A 27,033-nucleotide genomic window follows, 5' to 3' on the forward strand; every position below is an offset into this window, starting at 1 on the left:
TTAGATGAAACAATGAACCAGAAGAAAAAAAACTACTTTGAGAAATTAACTCCGGAGTTAAATCAAGATATGGGATCCCATATCTTGATTTTCATGTTACACTTTAGTTACACAATCAATTATTTCTACCAACCCGTTTATACCCAATTTCATAATTAAAGCTTGATAATCACTTTCCCATAAAGATTAACAAAAAAAAACAAGATGGTTAAATTTGAAGGATTTACATTTTTGTTAAACTCCGTGCTAAGAATGATAAAATATTAATTAAAGAAACTATATTTCCAACATTTTCAGATATATTTATGATACCCTAGACTAAGTTTTGTCTTGAACTATTGTCGTTTAATGGAGGCTCAAATTAATCCATTTTTTTTTCTTGAAACATTCCTTGATTGAAAAGTATGAGTAACTTCTAGCTAAATCACCAATATTTTAAGAAAGCTATCATGAATATTTTTTTTTTTTTTTCTTTAAAAAGACTACTTAAAATTTTAATCATGTCCAATATCTCATTTGCATGCATACTGATAATCTATTGCAAATAAAATTCTCAACGCTATGACAATGAAACAAATGCAAGAAACGGAAAAACTATGGGCTTTTTAATGAACACTGAGGTTTAGCTTAAATATATAAAAAAGGACCCATTCTCTGATAAGTTTTTCTAGTTTTTGTTTATATGAAATTCTAAACCAGATCTCCATTTTTTTTTCTCACCATTCTTCAATTATCATGCTTCAAGGACATCGAATTTACAACACCAATACAAGAACAAAAGTCTATATGAGCAACTTTCCGTCTGATGGTGGATATATGGATTCACTTTTGCTCATGTATATCCATGCTACGATTTCTGGTGCTTTGATTTTTTTAACAGCAGTAGCATTTTTTGGAATTTTTTTTGGCTCAAGTTTTGGAACCCTTCGTGTCGACTTCCCAGAGTTAAACGCTACTTCTCTTTCAAATATTTTTAAAACAGACGACAACGACCTTAACCAGCAACTCAGCTCTCTTTTTGGATCACTCACTACCTATTTACTTCAACCATATAGTGGTCAACGCATTTACTCCCATTTATTCTGCTTTGCTCAAGTTGACGTGGATAGAGATGACATTTCCTATGGCTGTGCTCCTTTATACGGGTTCAAGGTTGGCTACTTTATTGAACGACTTGTACCTTATAACTTCAAGGAGCCCATGCTTACTGCTTATCATTCTATCTCTCTATTCAATTCTATTCGCCAGTATGGGAATTTTCACATGATCCTTCTCTGGGTCGTCAAGTTTTGTTTGGGTATCCCCATGTTCATCAACGTATACTTGTTCTTTTACGGGGCATATTTTACTTTCGAGGATGAAAAGTCGGATCGTAAGGCATACAAGTATATTATTATAAATGCCATTCTTTTTGGTACTGGTAGTTTCATCCTTCTTCTTTCTGATCTCACCATTATGCTTATCGTCAATAAATATTTCACAGACTTGGGATTTCATGCCAGCCTTTCATTAAATGGAAACCTTTTAATCTGGATGACTTTCTTGATTTCTTTACTTCAGATATATGTGCAATACAAAGTTCTCTATGGTTTCGACAGATTGCGAGCTGCTATGGAAATTGAACGACAAAAAGCTAGAAATGGGGAATATAATGACAGACAATGGATTGTGATAAATGGACTTTCCTATAAATTTCCTCCTAGATACATTTCTGAATTTCGAGCTAGAAGGAAAGAAGAAAGAAATGCTGAAAAAATAAACAAGTCAGAGAAAAAGGCCGAGGCTCAAGCTAGAAAGGAGGAACAACGCGAAGCAGCTAAGCGACTTAAAGCTGAAAGAGAAGCCGAAAAACAAGCAACCAAGGAGCGACAGGACGAAGAGCGAAAGATGAGGCTTGAAGAGGAGGGGAGATTAAAGGCCGTCACTTTAGAACAAAAACAGGAAAGGGAAAGAGAATTGATTCGTTTGCGTGAGTTTGCTCAGGCTGAAAAGGAGGCCGAGAGGATCCGCATGCGTGAACTTGCTGAGGCCTCAAAGCAAGCTAAGGAAGAAGAACGGAAGAAACGAGAACGGGAGCGAGCCTTTGCTAAAGGACAAGCCCATGCAGAAGCAGCAATGATAGCAGAAGCAAAGGCCATTGCGCGTGCTGAAAGGAATAAGCCTGCTTATACTCAGGATGACATAGATAACGACACTTCGAGCTTCTATGCTGTGAATGAGATTCGCAGATACCAAGAGTCTGTAGCATACCCTAAATCTGCCAGAACTAAGTCGACAGGATACCCACAGTCATATGAGCCTTCTCGTAGAGCTCGATAAACTATCCTGTTAGATAGCTTTATTTTTATTTTTATTTTTTCTGAAAATGTATGCTTTTTTAGGTTTTAAAATAAATCATAAAATGAAATACTTAAAAAAATATAGTGACAAGCATTTTATCAATGCCAATAATTGTAAACCATTATTAACAAAAACTAATCTTGATAATTTAAAAATTAAAGGATATTAATAGGAAATTTTAAGAGGCTCTGTGTGATAAGGGGTTTCCAGGTGTGTGAGTGTTTAGTAATAAAATGGTGGAAAAGAGAAATTCAGATGCTTTACCTACCACCACTTTAAGTGGAATTAAATTCCTGGAACCTGAAATGCTGTTTTTTTTTTTAAAAGAACCAAGAAATTATAAACCATTGGATATATCAAAAATAAAAAAGGATTTTCTTACTCGAAAATATTGAAGTCTAAGTTTATATGAGTACGTTTACCACTTTATCCCATCAAAAAACCAGAATTCCTTTTCTTTTTGATTTGCTTATGCTTATCCTGCCACCAAAGCTAACTTTTTTTTTTTCTAAGGAACTTATCAAACGATTGATTAAAAGATTTTTAATACCGACTGAAAGATCAAATATTTTAGTTCTCAATAAAAAAAACAAGTGAATATTTAGATCTCCTTATTTATCAACATGTTAAAATTCACTTTTTGTAACTGTTTTGGTTTTTACTGGTATTGAAACACACAGCGCCTTAACGAAATGAAGCCCCAATACAATGTCAAAAACAAAAAAGCTGTCTACACAAGACCTTGTTCAAAATTTCATCATGGCATTAGTTATCCTAGAAGGCTCTCAATATAAAATTGGGAAGTTTTCTTGAAGTTTTTGAAATAAAAAAACTAATCTCGACTAAAATCCCCGTCATACTCAGATAAAACTTATAGTACTAGATGGCCCATTTTTTCAGTATGCATCGTTTGACCGCCAAAAAATCTACTCCTAAAGGCTCTAAGCTTCACCTTCTTCTTTTCCCACATGATTCAGACAATGGAAAGTGCCGATCTGATGATGTTTGTTTAATTTCTTGTCTTTCACTTTTCCCCGTCGCAATTTTCCTCCCGATTTACATTGTTGGCTATATTTTGTCGTACAATTTTGGTACTTTAGGTGTCTTAATTCCCAACCTTACATCGTTTCAATGGGCAGAAATCTTTGCTGGACCGAATGGAGTCATCACTGAGAAATTAACCAATGCAACTCAAGGCTTGATTGATGTAAGAATGGGGGTTAATGACACCTACTATTTGACCTCCCATTTGTTTCATGCATCTATTGACCCTAACGAGTACGTTTCTACCTCTGCCGTTTATGGATTTGGAATTCCATTTTTTCTTCAGAACTTTGTTGGGGAAGATAGTGCTAAAATTCTGATTGAGGCATACAGATATTCTCCAGTACTTGCATCTTTGCGAGCCTACGAACCTATTGCTGTAGGTTTTTGCGCTACAATAAAAACTTTTTACATTTTGGCAGCTATACTCTTTCTGCATCAAACGTACTACTCAGTTTATTTCCCATTTTCTTCCGCAAACTGGGACCGCCGTTCGCTCATCATCTCAGTTATTTGCAGTGGATGCCTTTTCCTTGGTAACTCGTTTTCTATTGGCATGGATGTACAATTGTCGGTGCTCATCAACAGAAGTCTAGGTGCTTGGGAAGTTAATGCCACCCCGCTTCTACAATACATAATGATTCCATGGATCATGCTTTTTCTTTCTCTCAGCCATACATATCACATGTATTTAATTGTTTTCAAGTTCAACAATTTTCGAACTCGTATCGTTGACTTTAGAGAACGTATCGGAGCTGGTGAGTTCAACCACCTAAATGTTATCAGCGTTTATCCCCAAGGTGATGAACGATTTTTGAATGCCACAGAACGATCAAGAACACCACCTCCTGTTTATTCCCCTACACTTGAAGAAGGTGCCCTCCAAGTTACTTTACCTGAGCACATATCTTCTCAGTGCTTTCATACACCAGTTTCAAGCCTACCTGTTACTCACACAGAGGAATTGCCACCTTCATATTCTTGCCACTCATCCCATCAAATTATATAAACCTCTTTTACACCTAGTTGAACAACCTATTTCATTAATTATATTAGATTGATATTTTAAGTATTGTGAAACATTGAACAAGGATAACTAAATAAAAAAATAGGTAATAATACATGTCGTTAAGTCATAAGCGAAAGAAAGCACATTTTTTTTTGTAAACATTAAGCACAAGAAGCAATAGAGCTGGCAACAAGAGAATCTCTTCTTCTGCCTTCTCTTTCCAAAGGAGGAACATCTCCTGTCGAAGTTTCGACAGGCATAGCACTGACAAGACCTTTGCTCTCAGCAAAGCCACTGGATCTAGTGACTGAAGGATCAGGCTGATGGTATTCGTCGAGAATGGGGTGTATTAAAACTGTTTGTCCTTTGATCGTGAGGATTGTGTTAGTGGGAATAGTAATCCAATCGTTGCGCTCAAATGTGAGAGGTTCGGAAGCGACCATAATAATATTCTGACCCTTGTCACGACGTTCCATGCGATACTGGCCAGGACTGTACTCAAAGAAACGTGTACCAGACGAGAAATGAAGCGAAGCAGCTTCTTCAGTTTTACTAGTAACATAACGTGAAACAACAACACTGTCGCCGTCCGTGATGGCAATGTTAAGTAAACTTGGTTCGTTTGGTGGGACATTAGCTTCTTTTGTCCAATCCTTAATGTATTCAATAGCATTAAGGAGAGCCTGGCGAAGCATTTTAGGATCAAACTTTCCATTTTTGGCTGATGGATCAGCACCTAAAGTCTCAAGGCAGTCAAGGAAAAGAGAAAAAACCCATTCAGAGTCAGTGCCACCTTGGACAATTAAAAAGTACTTTTCGCGAACGTGATCGGCAAGACGCTTCTTAATTCTTTCAAAGCATGAGACGTTACCATTATGCATAAACATGAGAGTATGGTAAACGAATGGATGGCAGTTTGACTCGGAAAGAATGCCTGCAGTAGATGCGCGGACGTGAGCAAAAATTAAATCAGACTTGGTCTTGTCTGCTAAGCGCTCAAGGTTCACATTGTTCCATGCAGGAGTAATGGCGCAGTAAACACATGGACCTCCGTCACTAAGCTCAGGATCGTTGCGGTTGTTAGGATAATATCCGACTCCAAAGCCATCACCATTAATGGGTCTGCGCGTATCCAGTCGAAGTCGAGAGTCATACGACTGGTTTATAATAGAATGGGCTGGCCGTGTTAAAAGGTGAGCCAATAGAATAGGATCAGTGCCTAAAATGTTAGCATAAATTAGCAAATTGAGATAAATTATTTATATTTACCTTTGAAAATAAGAAATCTGCACATTTTTTTGGTGTTTTTTTTTTAAAAAAATACAATAAAATCTTAATGTTCAAAAAAAAAAAAAAAAAAAAAACAAAATCTTTGAAAATCCTTTATTGCTAAGGATTTGAAAGTGGTTTTAAAGGATATTTATATCATGTGATTTTGCATCATTTTATTAAACAAAATTCAAACCCCAGATTTTTGCGATTTTCCGCATACGCCCCTGTAACATTAGATGTAACAAAGAATATTTACTCCTTCATATAGAAGAACGCGTTGCCTCCCACTCCATTATCCAAGATCCAAATTAAAAAAAAAAAGAAGAAAAAAAGAAATCACCAAAATGTCCTTCCTTATAAGACATCAAGTAAAGAATAACAAATAAATATTTAATATATTACAATGTTTCTAATTGATCTATTGGAAAAGTAACTTGATATCATCCATACGTTGTGCCTTACGCTCCTCTTCAGTCATGCCAATGGAACTCGCCAATGCAATTTTGCGCTGTTGAATTCGCAAAATCTTTTCTTCTACTGAATTCTCAGCAATAACTCGATACACATTGACTGTATGCTCTTGTCCCATGCGGTGAATACGATCTATAGCTTGAGCTTCAACAGCATAACTCCACCATGGGTCCATAAGAAACACTTGCTGTGCACACACCAAATTCAAACCCACACCACCAGCTTTAAGCGAAATCAGAAGAATATCATATTGAACGTTTGTATCATTAGATTCGCCCTTAAATCTTGATAAAACTCGTGCTCTTTCAGCTTGTGAAAGAGAGCCATCAAATCGAAGACTCACAAATCCTTCAGCTGCTAAAGCGCGCTCAATAATGTCCAGGTACTCAGTAAATTGAGAAAAAATCACAGTTTTAATAATGTTGGCATTTTTGGAACTCTTTTTCCCACTTTTAGCTGATGAAATAATTCCATGCTCGCAAATTTCATTTTGATTTTGTCTTCTGGTTTCTCGCAACTTGCTCAGTAAAAACTGTATTTTTGCCGACTGGCCATGTGGATTATATGGCTGCAGTCGAATTTTGGGCTTGATTCCATCTTCAACCACCGTATTTTTAGAAAGCCCAGAAGTAATTGGAATTTCTCTTTGAACAGTAAATAGATTTTCTTCTGAAATTGGTGCGCAGCATATAGGGCACTGCGGGTTTCCATGAAGTTTTTTTGATAACTATAGTTTTTTTTTTGGGTCAGTATAAAAAAAAAAAAAAAAAAAAAACTTACCTCAATGTGTTTCAAAAGACAGTCCATACAAGAAATGTGGAAACATTCAGTAACAGCCATGTCATCTTGAAGAATATTTTCAGTCAAACAAATTGGACATTCGATAGGATCTCCTTGCTGTAAAGCACTCAGAACTTCATACTCAAATTTCTCTTCTGTTTCTGAAGAGCTGATAGCACCCTGATCATTTGTCTGTTTAGTCTTATTGAAATCAGCCACAAGCTCTTCAATCTTATTAATGCTCATGATATTTTCCGGGAACTTTTGTTGAGCAAGCAGAGCTTCAGTTACCATCGAGGGATGACAACAGGCTTGACGCAAGCGTAAAATCTGAGCAAGGATGGTGGTATAACTCTTCATAACAGTTCCATTATTAACATTTTTGTCAAACGCGGACTTAGCTGAGGCAAAAATAAGGTCGTATATGCTTCGCTCTTCGTGGGTTAATTTAACTGTAACAATATGAACCTCCTTGGAAGGTAGTTCAACCAAAGGTTTGCCATCTGAACCCTTCATTAGCTTTGTACGTCTTAGAAGAATTGGTTCCATAACGCTTTGCACCACTGTCAATGCACGTTCCAAATCTTTATTCATGAAAGGGACAGTAATGAAAGTTTTCCAGAACGAAAAGTTGTTCCAAGGCTCAGCACCCAAAAACTTAATCAGACTAAACAAATCCTCTAATCTGTTAACAATGGGAGTACCTGTCAAAACCCATCTTCTTTGACTCCGAATGTCATAACATGCCTTGGCTGTTTTTGTTGTGCGATTCTTGATTACGTGACCTTCGTCCAAAACAACACGATAAAATTCAACACCATAAAGACCAAATAGCCCAAGATCCGCATCGTCCTCCCAGTCTTCTGTCCCTATATCGTCCCAAATATGGCCTTGATCATCCCCAGCCTCATGTAGGGTTTTCTTAGTAGAGCTTCCGTCAAGAGTCCTTCCAGAAGCCTTTAGGTTTAGTTGGCGCTTTCGGTATCGTACCAGAGTTGTATGTTCCGAAGCAAGTGTTCCATAACTAGTAACAATGACATTTGGTGCTTCTTTTTCTGCATTTGGGCCACAAAGAAGAGACCGCAGATTAATAGAAGTTGCTGCGCTTCCGTAGTAAACAAGAACACGGGTTGTTCCATTTTTTGAAGATGCTAAAGCTTCGCTTTCCCACTGAGACAACAATGACATTGGTGCAACAATCAATGTTGTATACTTGGCGAAATCACCACGTTTATCACGTTTTTCACGAAGAACTTGGGAACTGGGCAAGTTTTCGTCATACTCTGTTTCTTCAGAATACTTGTTGGTGTGAATAACAGCCATGGTAGAAATTGTCTTTCCAAGACCCATCTCGTCTGCAAGAATTCCGCCTTGAACCATTTTTTTTTGCCGTGGAAACTTGAGAGATAAATCTCCAGCATAGAGATTAACGTAAAAAGTAGGCGGACCTAATGGTTTAGACCCAGCTTCTAAAGAAAGATTAGGATTATCAGGCCAGCTAAACTCTTGCCATAAAGGGTTCATGGGTTCAATTATTGCCCCATCTGCATCTCGCTCCGCGCTGTCACCATGATATTGTTCAGGAGACTCACGACGTAACATCCAGTTTAAACCACGCTTTTGATATGGTCGTAATTTCATGGCAAATGTGTCACCTGGGTCCACTTCTTCTAGCATTCTGTCTTGGGCTTCCGAAGTTCGTCTATAAACTGTATCCAATTGCGCTTGATCAAAGTTAGGCTCTTCTGTGCCTTCCATGTTAGTTTGCTTGTCGATATCTACATCTTCAAGTGCTCTTTGCTTTCCAGCAACAGGTGTAATAACAGCCATCTCAGATGCTTTTTCAAGCTGAGCAAAAAGGTCCTCGTTCGACAACTGGATTGGATTTGCACTAGTGTTTTCTTGTTTAGACCGATGAAGTGGCTTCAAGGAAATTTTGTTGAAAATAGAAACGAGTGCTTTTTGGCGGGTCTTTAAAATGGATTCATCGAGAGATTCTCGAGAGTTATTAAAAAAAGCCTTGTTATTTGGTATCGGTTGTGCCATGCGTTTCCTTGGTGACAACTGGGAAACGGAAAAACCGTTTCCTCCAATTAGTTTTAAAGTAGAGTCAGATTGAGTGAGAAATTGGTTAATTTGCTGCTGGGGATCAGACGGATCATTAATACCGGTAATTTCATGCGAATGAATAATATCTGTTCCACTAAAAGCATGCCGTAGTAAATAGCAGTCAAGTTGAATGAAAAATTGGTCGCCAATTCGGAGTTTAGAATCAGCAAAAATACAAGTTGCTTTAAAGGTACATGTTCCGGTATCTATCAAGATAGAAATAATGCGAGCAAGATCGCCGCTAAACCTGCCAACTTCAAGGCCTTTAGAGTTGGAAATGCGCACAAAAGAACTTGACTTGTTTGCAGAAAAAGAAGAAGAGGCAGAAATAACATTCAGCTTTTCTTGGTATTGAATCAAATTTTTACCGCTTCTTGTAACAAGAATGTCGGCTTGAAGACTGCCAATATATCGTTCTGTCCATGTATAGTCTAAATCGGGAGAGAAGTACTGAGAGGAATGATTTTTGGTGGCGAAAACAGGGCCTTCTGGTGTTTGTAAACGACTTTTAGTTTGATTGTGAAAATTGCTGGATTTACCCACAAGAGGTGTCGACTTAGCTAAAGGTTCTTGAGAAAGTGCTGGGAGTAAATTATCCTCCAGAGTATTCTGAGAAGCTGTACCGAGCTCTTCATTTAAAGAGTTGTTCTGAGATGCTGTGATAGGTTCGTCTTCAGAACTTCTAACCGACAGAGAAGAAGAACAATTTGGTTTTACATTTACTTGTGTTGGTGCTTGTTCTGGTGCTTGTGCTTGTACCGGTGCAGTTGACATAGATTGTTCATCAAAAAGAATATTCACAGCACGATTAACGTTGCCACTAGATCTATCTCGAAGTTCCAAAACTTTTTGGGTAGACAAGGGGCCAACAATAGCTTCGAGTTCATTCCGAAATGCAGGATCTGTTGTGATTGCCTTTATCTGAGCCTGGGTATTGTTAAGGTCTGTTGATGGCGGCTGCGAAGTTGGTGGTATATTTTCAATGGTATCTGAGTGATTGGCAGATTTAAGACTCTCGAGATTGCTTGATTGATTATTGGTTTTATCCTCAGAGCTTGGATACCGGTGGAAAAACTTAACACGCTTGGCTGTTGGAATATTTGGAATATCTAAGCTTGAAAAGCTTTCTAGACTTTCACTGTCTAGAAGATGTTGGAAACTATCATTTCTATCTGTTGTCATTGTTTGTCTAAAATAGTAAGTATAAAAAAAAACGAAAAAAATGAAAAATATTAATAAAAAAATAAAAAAAGATCAAAGGATTGCCTACCACCAACCTGAATGCTTTTTTTTTTGTTTATTTTTTCCCAGAGAACTTTTTTCGCGATTAAGGTTTTCACGTAATACGCGTATGTCATGTGATATAAATTGCTTTGTATCTAAGAGCCACAGGATTTAACTGTATGCTGCTAACCGCGCCTTAAAAAAAAAAAATTTAACCCCTCCACCAATTTTTTATAGTTTCATCTTACTTTTATCACCATTTCCGATTGTCCATCTTACTATTTTTTTTTCTCTTTTATAAAATTAGCACAGATGATAACTCTTTTATTGTAATAATATTTATTTTAATTATTTCTTTAATTCACCATGGCAGTCGACAACTATGTATCTGTCTATCTTCTTAACATACGACAGTTCAATGTCCTCTTCGTTATGGAGTGGATTCTTGGTATTGTCGCCACTTGCTTTATGCTCTTTTTTTGGAACCGTATGATCGGGTCTTTACTCTCACTGTCTATGCGATGGTATTTCTGGCATTATCATAAAGCTTTAGTAAAAGTACAATCTTTTCAAATATCTCTTTTAGGAGGACGTCTTTTTTTCAAAAATTTTACCTACGTTGCATCCAATGAGTCTATCACTATTTTACAAGGCTCCTTCACTTGGCGTTACTGGCTCCATCGGCGAAGGCTTTCGAAATATACAACTCAAACTGTTTTAGACAGTCAACAGGGTGAACCTGAATCAGAAACCATGCTTGACCCAAAAAAGCGCATACCAGCCCGTTTAAAATTAGCTATAGAGGGTGTCGAGTGGTACGTTTATAATAGATCACCAGCATTTGACATCATTGAAGAAAACCTTAGAAAACATACAGCAGAAGGTTCAGGTAAGGGGTGCGAAGGCTCTCATAGACATACCGACTCCTCTTCATCAGATTCTTCGGCCACAACGGGAAACAGTGCCGGCATCGACTCAAACGACTATGCACAAAATTTCAACTCAAAAGAAAAATACCGATGTCCTTCTTCTAAAATAAATCCTAATTTTGGCGAGCAGGATAAGAACATGGAAGACGATCTTTCCAGTCGTGGTAAAATCGGGGCTCTTATATCACACCTTCGCAGCATTAACGATAATGGCCGAGCCTCTTCCGACAAACCTCGCGACTTTCGAGACACTTCAAGCGACTCTTCCGACCTTAGCGAGGAGCCTAAAGCTTCTGATCTTTTCCGAAAGCATCGTGTACCATTTACACATGGTGATACACTTATGTTAAAGCTTTTCCCAATTGATTTGAAAATGACAAAAGGTGCTGTTATTGTTGGTAATAAATCTAACCCTTCTCTTCTTGTTTTCCAGTTTGCTACTGGTAATGGGTTTATTGACGCTGAAAAATCTAAAAGTAAGCTTGACAAGTATAAGATGATTTACCATTGCAACTTTATTAAGCCTATTGTCGAAATGAAGCCAAATATTAGTTTTGAAGAAAATCAACATTACCAACAAGAAATTATGCGAATGACGCAAAAGTTTCAGTTTTCTAAAATTACTGTTTCCATCATGAATATTTTTTCCACAATACGCGATATTTTTAAAAGAATCAAGATACCATTTAATTTATTTTCTGATTCATCTATAACATCGAGCCCAAATAATTCGACTCGCCAAGAACCTGACGCTAATACTCGCCCATGGAAGGGCCTTGATCGGTATAAGATTGACGCTGACTTGGAAATGCGTGACATGCTTCAAAAAGATTCTGTCAGCGGGTTTTATCCAGAATATGCTCGAGTAACCACTATTTTGGATGCATCTGAGGGCTCGCTCACTCTATACTATGATGCTCCTGGAACTGTTCCCCAATATGCTGATTGTATCATCAGTGACTCTTCAGAAGACGAAAATTTCATTTCGGTCGGAAATGGCGACAACTATCCTCCCGAGTGGGGACTTGATCTATACTTTAAAGAGGTGACAATTCATTATGGACCATGGGCCGACAGACAGCGAATTTCTCTTCAACGTATTTTAGTTCCTTTGAACTGTTTTGACTCTAAACCCCAAGCACCATTACACCCTGGCGATACACGCATTTACACTAACTTTAAAGTAAACATCAAACTTGACAAAAACACCATTATTCGTCTTCCCACTCGTGAATACAGCAAAAATGCACAGTTTTATGCAGCGCATGAACAGGAAATCAACAACAACAATGAAAACAACAAAATTCTACGCCCTTTTGGCTGGATTGAAGTCACTGCAAGCGACTTTGCTAATATTGCATATACCTCAGCAATGGTTGCTACAGATGATGGCTGGAAAACCTCACTAAATGTTGCCATCAGTAAATTTGAAGTCCGCACCTGCGTTAATCATGCTTTATTGTACTCAGCAAAAACTCTTGAAGTTGACGCAGATTTATCAACACCTTTAAAGTGGAACGGACTCCAAACTTGGACTTTTATTTGCAACTCTTTTGATGTGGATTGTTACATCATGCGCGAGCATGTTTTCCTTCTTTCAGATTTAATGTCTGACTTTTCTGAGGGGCCCTCTTCTCCTTACGACTTATTTACGCCATTTATTTACAAGTTTCATTGGAATATTCACAATGGCTACAAGATCAATCTCAACATTAATGACTTAAACATCATAAACAATCCCCTTGATTTTTCTGAAAACATTTATGTCATCTTTTCTGGTGACACTTTTGAAACTGATGTCACTGTACCACTTGACCAAGTCTTCCAGAAAAAGAATACAGTTACTTTTGAAATTAAAGTGAGTATTAAAATACAAGAGAAACAGAAAAAAAAAACTAACAATATAGACACCTCGGTTTGATCTAAATGTTTCATCACCTCCATGGAACACGCTCTACTCGTTTTTAAATCTTAATGGCGTTGGCCGGGCCTACGACTTTGATTTGAAAGGTAGCTACACCTATCACGCAAATGTTGAGCCAGGTTATTCTGATACACTCATCTTAGAAACAAGCGCTTCAGATGTTACCCTTTTGCTTTATGGCTTTGTCATTAAGTACATTATGCAAATTCGTGAAAACTATTTTGGCGAGCATACCCATTTCCAGACATTTGAGGAATTTTCGCAAAAGAATATGGAAGCTGAGACTGAAACTGAGTTTACCCATGTTAAGACGGACATTGATTTAGATGTTCTATGTCATGTTTACGTCAATAATGGCAGTATTGTACTTCCAGCTAATATTTACTCTGCGGAGTCCAATATTCTTTTAAATTTTGCATCTTTTGATGTTGACATTCGCTTTACTAATTATTACATGGGTACGTTTTTTTTTACTATTGAATATTGTATTTTACTAACTATTTATAGATCTTCAAGCAAACATCAGCCCTGTTAAAGGCATTCACAACAGCAAATCAAATTTGTCTACAATTCTTGACAGTGCTCGGGACCGTGTTTCTTTTGATCCAATTATTTTTATTGATGGCATCTTTATTCATGGTAACCGTATCTTTGGCTTACCTCCTACCGAGCCGACTTACTTTTGTAAGTGGGATTTTGATCTCGGTGACATTCTTCTCAACGGGCCCTTAGAAATTGTTCAATATCTTGGAAATGTTGGGTCTTCAATTGGATACACTTACTCGGATACTGAAAATAGCTTGTTGATTCCTGAGCCCATTCTTTATGATGTCACATATCTATCTCTTACTGTTGCTTCCTTAAAATGTCGCTTAAACATTAATGACTATATTCTTGAGGCAATCACAAGTCCAATATCTCTCAACTATAATGATTTGAACAACAATAGATATTCTGCTCGCCTCACATTCTCGGTTCCACAGATTCAGTATAAGATATTGAAGAAAAAGGAAATTGAAATTGATCCGACTGGCACTAATACGGCCGATGAGGAAAACTACGAAATTTTAGCATTGATTCGTACCTCCATTCTTATTACTGATTTCATTCAGAAACGTGATTTTTATTTGCGTCACGAACGTCAGCAGCAGCATATTTCCATGCACGATGCACCTTTTGATCGTTGCTCCTTCCTGTTAGATGAGTACCATCGAGCATACCATCAAAAGCCAATGGGCAACATTATTCCAAGCATACCTCTACCTACTGTTCCTCCACCTCTTACTAAAGAAACAGCTCCTTTTATTGATCCAAATTTATCCAGCTCTTTCGGCAACGAAGATGACGAAAATAACTCTTCTGTTTCTTCCAAAAGTAAATATTCGTCAACAGTGAGCAGCAGCGAAGATGAATCTTCTTCTGATGAGGAGTTTGATGACGAAAGTAATATCCGAGACACACCTTGCTCTATCAAGTTCAACATTGGTTCAAACGGACTTACTGGTAACGCATTTATGCCACCTGAGAGTTGGAAAAAGTTTGAGGAAATTTCTAAAGAGTTTAACTGCGCTCTACCCAAATTTGACCTTAATCCTACCTCTTATTACACTAGTGACGAAGGCATTAGGCCAAGTTATGCCGTGGACCCTTCAACAGAATATGACAGTTTAATTATTCAGCTTGGTGATATAACTGGGTTTTTTGTTCCCAATTCTTTTCTTGCTATTAGTGAGCTTTTGTCTGTCAAGGATATTAAAGATCTAGAGTCTACATTAGATTCTATTCAAATTGATGTTTTAAATCGGCTTAATTACATCCGCACAGCACAACCTGAGGTTAAGAATTTCAAGATTGTCGTCACATCTATCAACTTAAAGTATGGCTCTGTTACTGGAACTGATGCCAACTCTTTAATGGCGAAATACAATGGTGAGGTTGATCATTTGGCTGTCACTTGTGAAGCAATCAACATTTCTCTTCGAGTGTCAGAAATGAATGCTCCCCAAGTTGTTGCTGATTATATCACTAAAGGGATGCCAGACTTACCGACAAGTTTGGCGGTCTATGCCAATTGTGGTAAAGTCATGTTAAGTGTCGTACGTGGTAGCAGTATCACTCTTCAAGATAACGCTGATTTGCATGTGCAACATTTTCGGCCAATGTTTTTACAATTAGACAGCCCAGATATGTGGTGGTGTGAGAGTGATAATCAAAACACTGGGTTTTTCCATCTTAAAAGTATTAATATTTCTATTCTTTCAGAAAGCATTCCGTTTCTGTCTTCGTTTATTGAGCAAAACATGAAATCATTACAGTTTCTTGCTTCTGCAACTCAGAAAATACAATCACATACTACCCAGATGCGCAATGCATATGTCATTAGTTTGCTGTCTACGGCTGGTGAAGCCTTTCATATTGAGGACGATCCATCTGTTCTCACCAGACCAGCTCTAATCACACGTTCTACTACTCATGTTCGCACCAATGATAGCTGGAAAATCATGATGCGTCTTCGACATGTTTTGAAAAGTGTGCCTATCAATTGGAGAAACCGCTATGACAAAATCATGCTTTCTGACATTTATAATATTGACACTGAAATAGCACGCCGTGAAGCCACCAAAGTCTTTCGCAAATGGCGTTCTTGGGAACTTACAGGGATGGAGGACAGTTATGTTTTCCGCCATGTCTTTAAAGTGAAAACTCTTCAAGACACTCTGCTTTCGAAGAATGCATCCATCAATATCGACTTAGAAAGTATTTCATTGCGGTTGAACTATCTCGAAGATGAAAACTTTTTGTGTATTGACTACCTAAAGCTTTCCTTTGGATGGAAGGGGAAGAAGCCTCAGGAGATTGGCATGAATGGAAAGATGGGGAGATCAAACAGCAACAACAATGTTGGTAATGCTGCAACTCCTAATAGTAGTCTTCTTGAACTAGAGTGTACATCGAATTGCAGTAGCATTAAACTGCATTTAGACTCTAAAATTTTACAAACTGTTGAGGAAATCGACAAGGCTATTTTGGAGATAAAATCCAAGCTTGCTCAGCCCATCAAAAAGCCTATTCCCAGAATGCTTGCTCCTGAAAAGTCAAGAACCAGTAAGTCTTCGACTTCAACAATGAGCAAGAGCAATGTTCCTCCTCTCAAGCTTAGCATCACCTGTTGTTTTCAAAACATTTCTCTTTTTGTTGATTTTATCCAGGTTGCTTTGAGCTACGACTCGCAAGAGATTTCTTTTAACAGCAACATTAGTAAACTCGCAATTTTAAGCCCTGAGGAGGTTCATTTGGACATGAGTTTTGTTTCGCATATCAAAGCTATTGATGTCAAACTGCGTGAAATTTCCGAAAGCAAAGTACCTGACAAAAATCTTTTCAGTTTTTTGCTTAGGGATTATCGTGGTTCCTTTATCACCACAGGCTTCCTTTTCACTTCTATGAAGTACGCCACAGTTTCCCATGATCAACTTGCTATTGTTATGGAGGCACCAATCGGAGATCTTTCTAATGTTGGCATTCGATTTTTGGATACTGGCTTAGAGCGGTTTAAAACTTGTTTTGATAATATCGAGACCAATCATGCAACGTATAAACCACCCTCACCTAAATTGTTGGATATTGTGAAGACTCATTCGCAATCCGTTGACTTCACACCAGTTTCTTCTAAATCTAAGGAGAAACAACTCTTTGATTTCCCCATGGTCTTGCGTTGTAATGCAAAAGACTCCAGTGTTCGTATTAATGCAACAGACTCTATTTCATTGTATTTAGAGATTGCTGGAGCAACACTTGTTGGAAAGCTTGCTAATGACAAGCAAATTGCATTTGAGGTGTCTGTTACTGATAAACAGTTTGAGCTTTTGGCACGCAACCCTCAGACAAAAGATGTGCGCCCTCTTGTTTCAGTTTATGTTCCTACAATCACCAGTTTGGTTTTGTCGGAAAGTTATCTTGATAAAAACTTTGTTGAAGGTGTTGTCAATGTCAAGAGTATCCAAGCTCGGATGATGTCAGTTTCTTCAATTTTGGTGATGATGAGATCCAATACTATTGAAAATGAAATTGCATCTACTATCAAGTCGTTGAATTCATTGACGGATAAGATTAATAAAATTGCAAATAAGTGCAAGTCAACTGAAGTTGCAAGCCTTGAATCTACTCAGGCACCATCACCTGTGCCAAAACCTGGGTCAGAACCTGGGTCAAAGCTTGAGCCTGCTGAGTCGAAATCGGCAGAAACGCTAGGCTTTTTCAATCTCACTTTGTCTATTATTGAGGTTCAAGTGATTATACCATCTTTTGATTCCTCTCTTGCTCTTAAATTGATTGATATCAATACTACACTATCGTCATTCTATTATGACATGCAATCTCATGAATTTAACATAACGCCATTTTTTGGAGATTTTAATGTTAATGATGCCATTCTTGACTTGCGCAATGACACTTGGGGTGCTTCATCTGTCTCTGAGATTGTTCACTTTCAGCTTTCAATGTCTTACAGCGGTCGTGATCAAGCAACTAAGAAGCAGCGTGTTGATATTTCCAGTAATAAGATACAGATTGTTCTTTGTCAACGACTTTTGGAAAAGCTTGTTAGCATTGTTAATTCTCTTGAAGAAGGGTTCAATGAATTTCATTCTGTCAAGGAATCTTCTCCTTTATTACCTGCTTGTCCAGAATCCTCTCCTACTGTTTCTTTGGATGAATCAGTTAAGGAACAGTTTCGAGCTTTCAAGAAGCTTGGCGAGAAAACCATTTTGCGCATGTCGTTTTCTAACTTTTGCTTTGCGTGGCTTTTTGAAGAGCAGTTCAACATTGGACAGTATCCTATTAGTCCGGAATCCAAGGGCATTTTATTTGGATACAATTCTTTGCAAATTAGCACTTCCAACTTGGCTGGTAAAACCATTTTGAGTGGTGTTTATATTACGCCTACATATGATGAGTTGAACATTTTCAATAACTCGGATAAGTCTCAAAGCATGAACACAGCTTATCTTCCATCCGTGAAGGTTTCATTTTTTGCGGATTTGACTCATCATCAACCGCATATCTCCGTCAATCTTGTTGGAGAATCACTGCGCCTTACTATTCTCCCGTCGTTTGTTGGGCTTGTTGTTTGTTTAGCAAAATGCTTTACAGACACTGCTGAGTCTTGTCAAAAAGATGCATTACCTAAGGAGAATATCAATGAATCTTCATTATATCCGGAATCTAACTCCTACAGTCCTCAAACATCTGCATCTACTGGGAAGTCTAATACTGAAGGTAAGACGGCCAAATTCACACTTCCCTTGTCATTCCGATTTTCGGTTTCTTTTGATGGTGCTACAATTATTCTCTACAAGGATTCGCCAAATATCCATAGACACATTTCTCGCGATTACCATTTTACTCAAGAGATGAGAGATGAAAACAATGCCAAGTCATTGGATAATGATACTGCTCTGTTTTTGCAAACTCCAGCAGTCAAGGCAAAGATTGAATATCTTAAAGGAGAGAATGCAGTTAAGCAAGATGCTTTTAATGCAGAGATTTTGATTAGTTCTTCTATCAATACCATTTATCCAAAGCTAGTGCCTCCAGTGGTGGAGATGTGGAAACTTGTTCAAACAGTGGTGAAATATTCGGCATTACCTTCCAAGAATGAGCAAAAGGACGATTATGACATTGATAGCGTATTATCTATGCCTGATTCTTTCCAAAATATTGACATTGACAGCCATTTCGGTAACATTATTGTGGATGTTAATGTTCGCCTGGAGCGACAGGAAATTATTTTGAGTTGTGAGCCCAAGGCCCGTGTGGCGGCTACTGTTTCTTATGACGAATTTTGCATCAGTCTTAACAGTTTGGAAGACACACTTCGCAAGACTACATATGCGTTATCGGTTCGCTTGCAAAACTTTAACTCATCATTGCAGCACATTTATTCGCGCGAGTGCAGTGGCCAAGTTACTGTTACAAACATTGCCTTTTTTGTTGCCATGTATCATAATTCTGCTGAGCAGCAGTCAGTTATTGTTGCCAGTAAGATTTCTGATGTAATTACAGAAATCAATCTGAAGCAAAGTCAGGATTTGGAATTGTTTCAAGATATCTGGTCACCCAAGGGTATGCTGAGCAAAGTCAATTCTAATGTATCATTGGCTACGTTTGATCAGTTTTCCGAGACGTTTCAGCAACAAATCAATTCATCTATGCTTGATGGTGCTATTATGAGAAAGTACCGACAAGTTACATCTACGGCAGCCATACCTTGGTGCATTGACTTTTCTTTGGTCAATATCCGTGGTACTGTTGAGCTTGGTCAAGCTGTGGGTCAAGTTATATTTACGTTGGACAAGTTGTGGATAGCGTCGCAAAAGTTTTCTAATTGGGAGCAAAATTTATCACTTGGGTTTGACGAAATTAAGATTACATCTCAGGGGAGATTTGGAGGTATTGTTGCGTTACGCAAGATTCAAGTTGGTACGGCGATTATGTGGCAGCGTCATAACGGTACTGTTTATCCCGTGCCTCTTGTGCAGGCCATTATGGGTATTGATTCTCTTGAAGCACGCGCCACATTTGATTATCAATCATTTGCAGTTGCTTCGATCAATGCGTTACACTTGTCTATGTTTAACCAGCGGGACAAGAATTTTGTTCTTAATGACCGACTTGCTGTTGTTGGGAACTGTGAGAGCATCTATTTGTTTGCAACGTCACTTGCTGCGTCCAATGTGCTTGATTTGATATACACTATTGAGAGGATGCGACGAGAGGCTCATGATTCCTACGATGCCATTTTACGTGACTCTGCAAACCAAACCTCTGAAGAGGCTAGCAAGAAGCATGGCAAGAAGCCTACAGCACATCCATTTGACCGGTTACGTACATTTTTGGACGTCAACATTAACACACTGAGTATTTATATTTATCCTGATACATTGATGGATCCTCAAGTATTTACTCTTAAGGTTCAAGGGGCTGAGGCGCGGTATAGTCAAGAGATTGAGATTCATGAGGAGTTTGATAAAACAGCACCGGATGGCCGCAAGTTGTCATTGGCCATCACCAATAAGGAGTTTTTGTCTCATTTAGATATGAAGCTTCATGGGTTACTTGTTGCTCTTTCGACTAGCAAGCGCAATATTCGGACTGAAGAGGAGCTTCTTGAAATGTCGATTGAGGAGTATATTCAAAAATCTAAGGATCCTAAAGGAACCACGATTATTGGGATTCCAGTGTGTGAGATTTCTATGGCTACGTGGCAGGCAGTGGACACCAATGTGATTGAGTATATTTTTAACTCATCATTTGGTGGTCGTGTGGATGTTGGCTGGAATTTAGGGTCTGTGAACTTTATTCGGTCCATGTGGGAGAATCATGTGAGGACATTTAATGCACGCAAGAAGACATATGAGATGCGGTTTGCAGCTGGAGGGGATACTTTGCGAGTTCAGTTTAATCCAGATGACTATGCACGGACCAAGAAGCGCAATGTTAATAATAATAATAACAATAATAATGAGAAGGAGGATGATGATGAGGATGATGATGAGAATTCGCATGTTGGCAAAGGTCTATTTGGGCCTGAGGATGCACGTCGATTAAAGATAATGACGTCTCATAATAATAAGTCTGGGATATTATCTGTTGAATCTAGCCGACAAGAATCTCCTACATCACCTTCTTTTGGGAACGAGTTGACACGGCCATCTACGGCAGCTTCATATGGTGATGAGAGCTTGGCAGAGTCATCGTTGACGAGCTCATCAGTTGATTCTGAGTCTATTTCAGAAGGGACACTTTCTGAGGATGAGGATCATGAAGGAATTAAGGTTGGTAGGAATAGTGGCAGTGCTGGTAGTGGCAGTGTAAGTGGTGGTGGTACTACGGTAGGTGTTAATCGGGCAAGTGGATCTGGGCTGGCGACGGCTGGAACGGCGACAGTTCATGGAGGTAGTGCTCCACCAAGTGCAGGAAGTGGAAGTAGGAAGGGAGGAATAACATCAGCAGTAACTGCAGCAGCAGCAACTGCAGAAACAACTGCGGGAGCATCTTCAATGGGAGCTACAAGTTCTGGGGATGATGGTATGACGATAAACAAGCCGGAAGAAGAGGCAGCTCCACAATACATTTACATTGCGCGGGTTCCTCCAGTGATTGCTCAGCCCCAGTTAAGGGATATGGGTGAAGCAACGCCTCCAGTTGAGTGGATTGGGTTACATCGTAACAAGTTACCTAGTTTTGTTCACCAGGTGATTATGGTACCTTTAGAAAAGACTGTGGAGGAAGTTGATGTTGTTTACCGTAAGGTTTTAGGACGGTCATGATTTTTTTTGTTTTTTTGTTTTTGTTTTTATTTTTATTTTTATTTTTATTTTTTTTTCTATTCATTCAAATTGCATATATTATATATTAATTTTGTTTCTTTTTATTTTATTTTATTTTATTTCGATTCATTTCATTTCATTTCATTCATTATTAAAAAAAAAAAATAAATAAATAAAAGGACATCATAAAAGGGTAGTATATGGATTTCAAGACCGTAGAGCTTTTAGTCTTTCATTAAGACGATCTTCGACCTGTTCTTGATTGTCGAGTTTTGTTGTTTTTGTGGGGACATTTGATTCCAAATCTTGTTGAAGCTCAAGGCCAGCTTCATCAGCAACTTTTTGCATGAGAAGATCGACTTCATCTTGAGGAGTAGTTAATGCAGAAGCATTATTTGTTGCATTTTCATAATATGAAGTTGTTGCATCAAGGTCTTCAAACTGGGATTCAAACTTATCCATGACAAGAGAGATACGTTCAGTATTCATACTTTCAAGAGCTTTATCCATACCACGTACAATACCAGCCATATTACCAGTTACTTGACGCATAGTTACAGCAGTTTGGACTCTAGATGCGACTGAATCAACACGAGAAGCCAGTTGTAGTAGATTAAGACGTTCTGATCGTTTACGGATTGCATTTTGGGCATAAAGTCTTGCAATATCACTATTTCCTTGTTGAATAGCCTTTTTAACTTTACGTTCTTCAGCCTTCATTTCCTTTTCTGTACGCATAGCTTGCCTTGTGAGCTGTTTTGCTGTGAATTTAAGTTGGAACTGGGCTTGTTCTAATCCTGACATTGTGTGTGTGTGTGTGGGTTATTTTTGATTGAAATGAATGTAGAATAAATATATGGGAAGGGGAGGGAAATTTAAGTTGGTGGCGATAAGGAAAGAATTTTTTTTTTTTTTTTTTTTTTTTAGTGGTGGTGGTGATGATAATAATAATATTTTATATTTTTTTTTTTTTTGTAGAGAGTTTTAAAAGAAGTAACAATGATAATAATAATAATAATAAAGTAGAACATTTATAACATTTATTAAAGTAGAACGAAAGAAGCTTTTAAAGAAATGAAAAAAAAAAAAGATAAAAATTAATATTTAATATTTGAATACATTTTGTTGTAAAAAAAAAAACAAATTACATTTTACACTAAAATTAATTTTAAAATCAAACACTATTTGTAGGTTACCTAATGTTGTAACATCAAGAAGTTACTAGCCTTGATGGCCAAGTTGGTAAGGCGCGTCACTAGTAATGACGAGATCGTCGGTTCGAATCCGCCTCGAGGCACTTAACTTTTTTATTTTTTTTCCCTCTATTTATTTAAAATTAAATAGAACTTTTTTTTTTTTTTTTCTAAGTAAATTGATTCTATTATTATTCTTCTTTTTTTTATTGAAATTATTAATTATTATTTTATATATTTTATATATATATTTTTTTTGAAAGTATCCATAAAAACGGGAAGTGCGGCAATGCTTTTTTGTTACAAAATCTGTCAATTTTTTTTTCTTTCTTGTTACTACTATTACTACTAAAGTTATTTTATAGTAACTTTAACTTACTTTTTACTTGCCGCCTTTAAAATTTATTTTTTATTTATTTTATATTTACACACACACAAAAAAAAAACCCCCCTCCTCCTCTTCTTTTTTCCACCTCCTCCACACACACACACACAAACCCCCCTTTTTTTTTTTTTTTTTTTTTTTTCTGCGCTTAAATTTCCACCACCCGCCCGCCGCCTTTTTTTTTTTTTTTCTTTCTTTCTTTTCTTTCTTTCTTCACCACCACCATCACCATCACCATCACCATTTAAAAAACTCTCTCTCTTTCTTTTATAAAAATAAAAAAATAAAAAAAATAAAAATAAAAAAAATAAAAAAAAAAACTCCATTTATATTATTTATATTATTTATATTATTTATATCATCAATATTATCATCAATATTATCATCAATATTATCATCAATATTATCATCAATAAACCTTCCAATCATTTGATTCCTTCATACCAATCTTAACACTTATCTATCTCAAATGTCTACTTGGAAATTAACTAAAAGTATGTCTTCTTTATATAATTGAAAAAAAAAAAATCAAAATCAAAATAATCAAAATAACCAATTATTAATTCATCTATCAATAGAACTTAAAGAGACTCATCTCTCAAAATCTCCATTTTCCCGTAGTAGTAATAATCAACAACAACAACAACAACAACAACAACCTACAAATCCTCCTCCTGCTGCAGCAGCAACAACAACAACAACAGCAGCAGCAGCAGCAGCAGCAGCAACAATCGCAACAGTAACAACAACAGCTGATTCAAATGATTTTGATAATCTTTACTCAGTAGATCAATATAAACCTCATATCTCTCTTCCAGCAATCACTCCACTCCGCAAAAATACAGCCGCCGGTTCCTCTTCTACATTAATATCAGATTCTCATTTAAACCAGCATTCATCCTCTTCAACTTCAACTTCAACTTCAACTTCAAATTCAAATTCAACATCTACAATAAATCCTCCAGCATCTCCATCAAAATCTAAAAAGTCTGGAACCCTTATCTCTTCAACAAATACTTCTAACGGCCTCTCATATTCTTCAAAAGATTCAAATGCTTCCTCAGTCACCCTTTCTTCAATGCATACTACTGCATCCTCCTCTTCTCCAGCATCTTCCCAACAATTATCACAACATCAATCCACTCCACATTCAAATCACCCAACTTCAACTATAAAACCAGGTCTCTTGGTCGTATCTGTGGCCAGCGCATCAGGCCTAACCCTCCCCCCAGGTTACCAGTCAAATGTCCTCATCCAAAACTACCTCTCCCGCATGTCGCCATCCAAGTCTTCTATTCTTCGTACCCCCTTAATCTCCTCATCCATGGCAAAAAGCTCTTCAGCTGATTCTGCTGCTGCTGCTGCTGCTGCTGCTGCTGCTGCTGCTGGGTCTCCTAACCGTCGACGTATGCCCGTATTCCTTGTCATTGAATTTGATAAAAACCAAGTCGTCCTAGAAGCCACTGGCGGGCCTCTAGAAGCTCCTGTTTGGGATACAACTTCCAACTTTGACGTTTCCCGAGTCGAAACAATCTCCTTTCAAATCTATACTCGCATTCCTATCTTTCACTCAGCATCAAACTCAACTTCCTCTCAATCCCCTGGAGCTGGCTCTGACTCTACATCTGTTTCTAACGTTACTGGTTCATCATCTTTGGCTTCCCCACAAGGAATCCACCCACGCAAGTACGAGGAAATCTTTTTGGGAACATGTAAAGTTCAAATTGACCCCTCCTCGGCCCTCGGTAATCGAAACCCAACAGTTTTATTTGATGGATTAATACCCCTTTCTGGTGGTTCTGGTAAACTCAAAGTTTGCATTGAATACAGGCCTAATCGCAATAAACCCCTCACTATCGATGACTTTGATTTGCTCAAGGTGGTCGGAAAGGGATCCTTTGGTAAAGTCATGCAAGTCCGTAAGCGTGACACTCAACAAATCTATGCCCTTAAAACTATCCGTAAAGCTCATATTGTTTCACGGTCCGAGGTTAACCACACTCTAGCCGAGCGTACTGTTCTCGCCCAAATTGATAACCCCTTTATTGTCCCCCTAAAGTTTAGTTTCCAATCACCTGAAAAACTTTACTTTGTTTTGGCATTTATTAATGGTGGCGAACTATTCCATCATCTCCAAAATGAAGGAAAGTTTGATCTTAATCGTTCTCGTTTCTATACTGCCGAACTTCTTTGTGCCCTAGAATGTTTACATGAATACAATGTCATTTACCGTGACTTGAAACCTGAAAATATTTTACTCGACTACACGGGCCACATTGCACTCTGTGACTTTGGTCTTTGTAAACTTAACATGAAGGATCAGGAAAAGACAAACACCTTTTGTGGAACCCCAGAATATCTTGCACCCGAGCTCCTGCTGGGCCAGGGCTATACAAAAGTGGTTGATTGGTGGACCCTTGGTGTTTTATTTTATGAAATGCTTACAGGTCTTCCTCCCTTTTATGATGAGAATACCAATGAAATGTACCGCAAGATTTTACAAGAACCTCTCCGCTTCCCTGACGACATGGATCGTGAGGCTCGTTCGTTACTTACAGGTCTACTGGACCGTAACCCCAACACTCGTCTAGGAGTTCACGGAGCTGCGGAAATTAAGGCTCATCCCTTTTTCGCGCAAATTGATTGGCGCAGACTTATGGCCAAGAAGTACGCTGCACCTTTTAAGCCTGCTGTTGAGTCTGCAACTGATACAAGTAACTTTGACCAAGAGTTTACAAATGAGGTTCCAACAGATAGTGTTGTTAATGAAGGTGATTATTTATCTGAATCAGTTCAAAAGCAATTTGGTGGCTGGACTTATACTAGTGAATCTAAGCTTGCTTCTAGTGGCCGTTGGTAAAAGAAAAACTATATATATATATATAAATGAAAGAAAGAAAAGAACGTTTATAAAAGAAAAAAAAAATGAAATGAAATGAAATGATAAAGGGATATGAAATTTTATATAAATTATATAAGGAGTAGTAGTAGCAGTACCATAAGGATAAAATAAAAATATAAATAAAAAAAAATTGTTACAGAGGAATTTTATTGAATAGAAAGAACAGTTTTTAAATATATAAAAAAAAATAAAATGTTTGATAAAAGTCGCTCATAACACGAGGCCCCTCTCAAAAAAAAAAAAAAATAAAATAAAATAAAATAAAATAAAATAATTTTTTTTTGATTATTTCATTCTATTAAAACGAGAGCCGATAAAAAAAAAAAAAAAAAAAGTTATTTTTATTAATGGTAACAGGACAAAAAAAAAAAAAATTTAAAAATAAAAAAAAAAAAGTCCTTTATATATATATATATATATATATATATATAAATTTATTAATTTTATTAATTATTATAATAATTTCTGTGATTGAATCGGGGGGGAAAGACAAATGAATCATTTTGATTACTAAATTGGGGAATGAAAAAAAAAAAAATAAAAATAAAAATAAAAATAAAAATAAAAATAAAAATAAAAAAGTTTTTAATTTTTTTTAATTATTATTTAATTATTATTCTACTACTACTACTACTACTACTACTACTACTACTACTACCCGCTTTCAAATTTAAGCTATTAGCATAATGATAATAAACAAGTAGTTTAAATTGAAATGTATATAATAGAAGATAATGAAATCAAGCTATAATTTTATTTTACAATAGAAAGAAACAAGAAAAGAGGAGGGGAGTGAGTGAGTGAGAGGGAAAGAATAGACAAAGAAAAATGGTTTTGTTTGTTTGTTTGATGTACTTGTAAACTGTTACAAGAAAGAAAAAAAAAATTAAAAAAAATTAAAAAAAAATACCTTAAATTGTTTGTTTGTCTTCATTCAAGGGATTATAGAATTATATATATAATATCAGCATCTGAACTATCCTTCTTGTCCATACTATATTATATATCTTTTCATTTTCATAATAAACTTTTAATTTTGACTTCAACATTGCATCTCCAACAGCCCGAAAATAAGTCCTGATGCCAGCTTACGAGGAACACAAGGGGGTTAAAAATAACCA

The 27,033-nt window shown here is 37.1% G+C and overlaps 7 protein-coding genes across 7 annotated transcripts; 4 read left to right on the plus strand and 3 right to left on the minus strand.

The window, feature by feature from the left end:
* Positions 1 to 735: 735 nt before the first annotated feature.
* Positions 736 to 2,319, plus strand: SAPINGB_P002323 (uncharacterized protein; the record flags this gene model as incomplete). Its single annotated transcript, XM_031997042.1, has 1 exon — positions 736 to 2,319. One exon carries the CDS (start codon positions 736 to 738, stop codon positions 2,317 to 2,319), a length of 1,584 nt encoding a protein of 527 aa, XP_031852933.1.
* Positions 2,320 to 3,223: 904 nt separating this feature from the next.
* SAPINGB_P002324 (uncharacterized protein) lies at positions 3,224 to 4,393 on the plus strand (the record flags this gene model as incomplete). The annotated part of the gene is made up of 1 exon (XM_031997043.1): positions 3,224 to 4,393. The coding sequence occupies one exon, from the start codon at positions 3,224 to 3,226 to the stop codon at positions 4,391 to 4,393; it is 1,170 nt and encodes a 389-aa protein (XP_031852934.1).
* Positions 4,394 to 4,554: 161 nt separating this feature from the next.
* SAPINGB_P002325 (uncharacterized protein) lies at positions 4,555 to 5,687 on the minus strand (the record flags this gene model as incomplete). Its single annotated transcript, XM_031997044.1, has 2 exons — positions 4,555 to 5,612; positions 5,663 to 5,687. 2 exons carry the CDS (start codon positions 5,685 to 5,687, stop codon positions 4,555 to 4,557), a joined length of 1,083 nt encoding a protein of 360 aa, XP_031852935.1.
* Positions 5,688 to 6,083: 396 nt separating this feature from the next.
* On the minus strand, positions 6,084 to 10,207 carry SAPINGB_P002326 (uncharacterized protein; the record flags this gene model as incomplete). The annotated part of the gene is made up of 2 exons (XM_031997045.1): positions 6,084 to 6,863; positions 6,917 to 10,207. 2 exons carry the CDS (start codon positions 10,205 to 10,207, stop codon positions 6,084 to 6,086), a joined length of 4,071 nt encoding a protein of 1,356 aa, XP_031852936.1.
* Positions 10,208 to 10,615: 408 nt separating this feature from the next.
* On the plus strand, positions 10,616 to 21,432 carry SAPINGB_P002327 (uncharacterized protein; the record flags this gene model as incomplete). The annotated part of the gene is made up of 3 exons (XM_031997046.1): positions 10,616 to 13,036; positions 13,086 to 13,560; positions 13,610 to 21,432. 3 exons carry the CDS (start codon positions 10,616 to 10,618, stop codon positions 21,430 to 21,432), a joined length of 10,719 nt encoding a protein of 3,572 aa, XP_031852937.1.
* Positions 21,433 to 21,639: 207 nt separating this feature from the next.
* Positions 21,640 to 22,236, minus strand: SAPINGB_P002328 (uncharacterized protein; the record flags this gene model as incomplete). Its single annotated transcript, XM_031997047.1, has 1 exon — positions 21,640 to 22,236. The coding sequence occupies one exon, from the start codon at positions 22,234 to 22,236 to the stop codon at positions 21,640 to 21,642; it is 597 nt and encodes a 198-aa protein (XP_031852938.1).
* A 1,243-nt stretch (positions 22,237 to 23,479) lies between these two features.
* Positions 23,480 to 25,870, plus strand: SAPINGB_P002329 (uncharacterized protein; the record flags this gene model as incomplete). The annotated part of the gene is made up of 2 exons (XM_031997048.1): positions 23,480 to 23,504; positions 23,589 to 25,870. The coding sequence occupies 2 exons, from the start codon at positions 23,480 to 23,482 to the stop codon at positions 25,868 to 25,870; spliced, it is 2,307 nt and encodes a 768-aa protein (XP_031852939.1).
* Between the last annotated feature and the right edge of the window lie 1,163 nt (positions 25,871 to 27,033).

This window comes from Magnusiomyces paraingens, assembly GCF_902498895.1.
Source record: "Magnusiomyces paraingens strain CBS 517.90 genome assembly, contig: contig2, whole genome shotgun sequence".
NCBI classification, from domain to species: Eukaryota; Fungi; Ascomycota; class Dipodascomycetes; order Dipodascales; family Dipodascaceae; genus Magnusiomyces; species Magnusiomyces paraingens.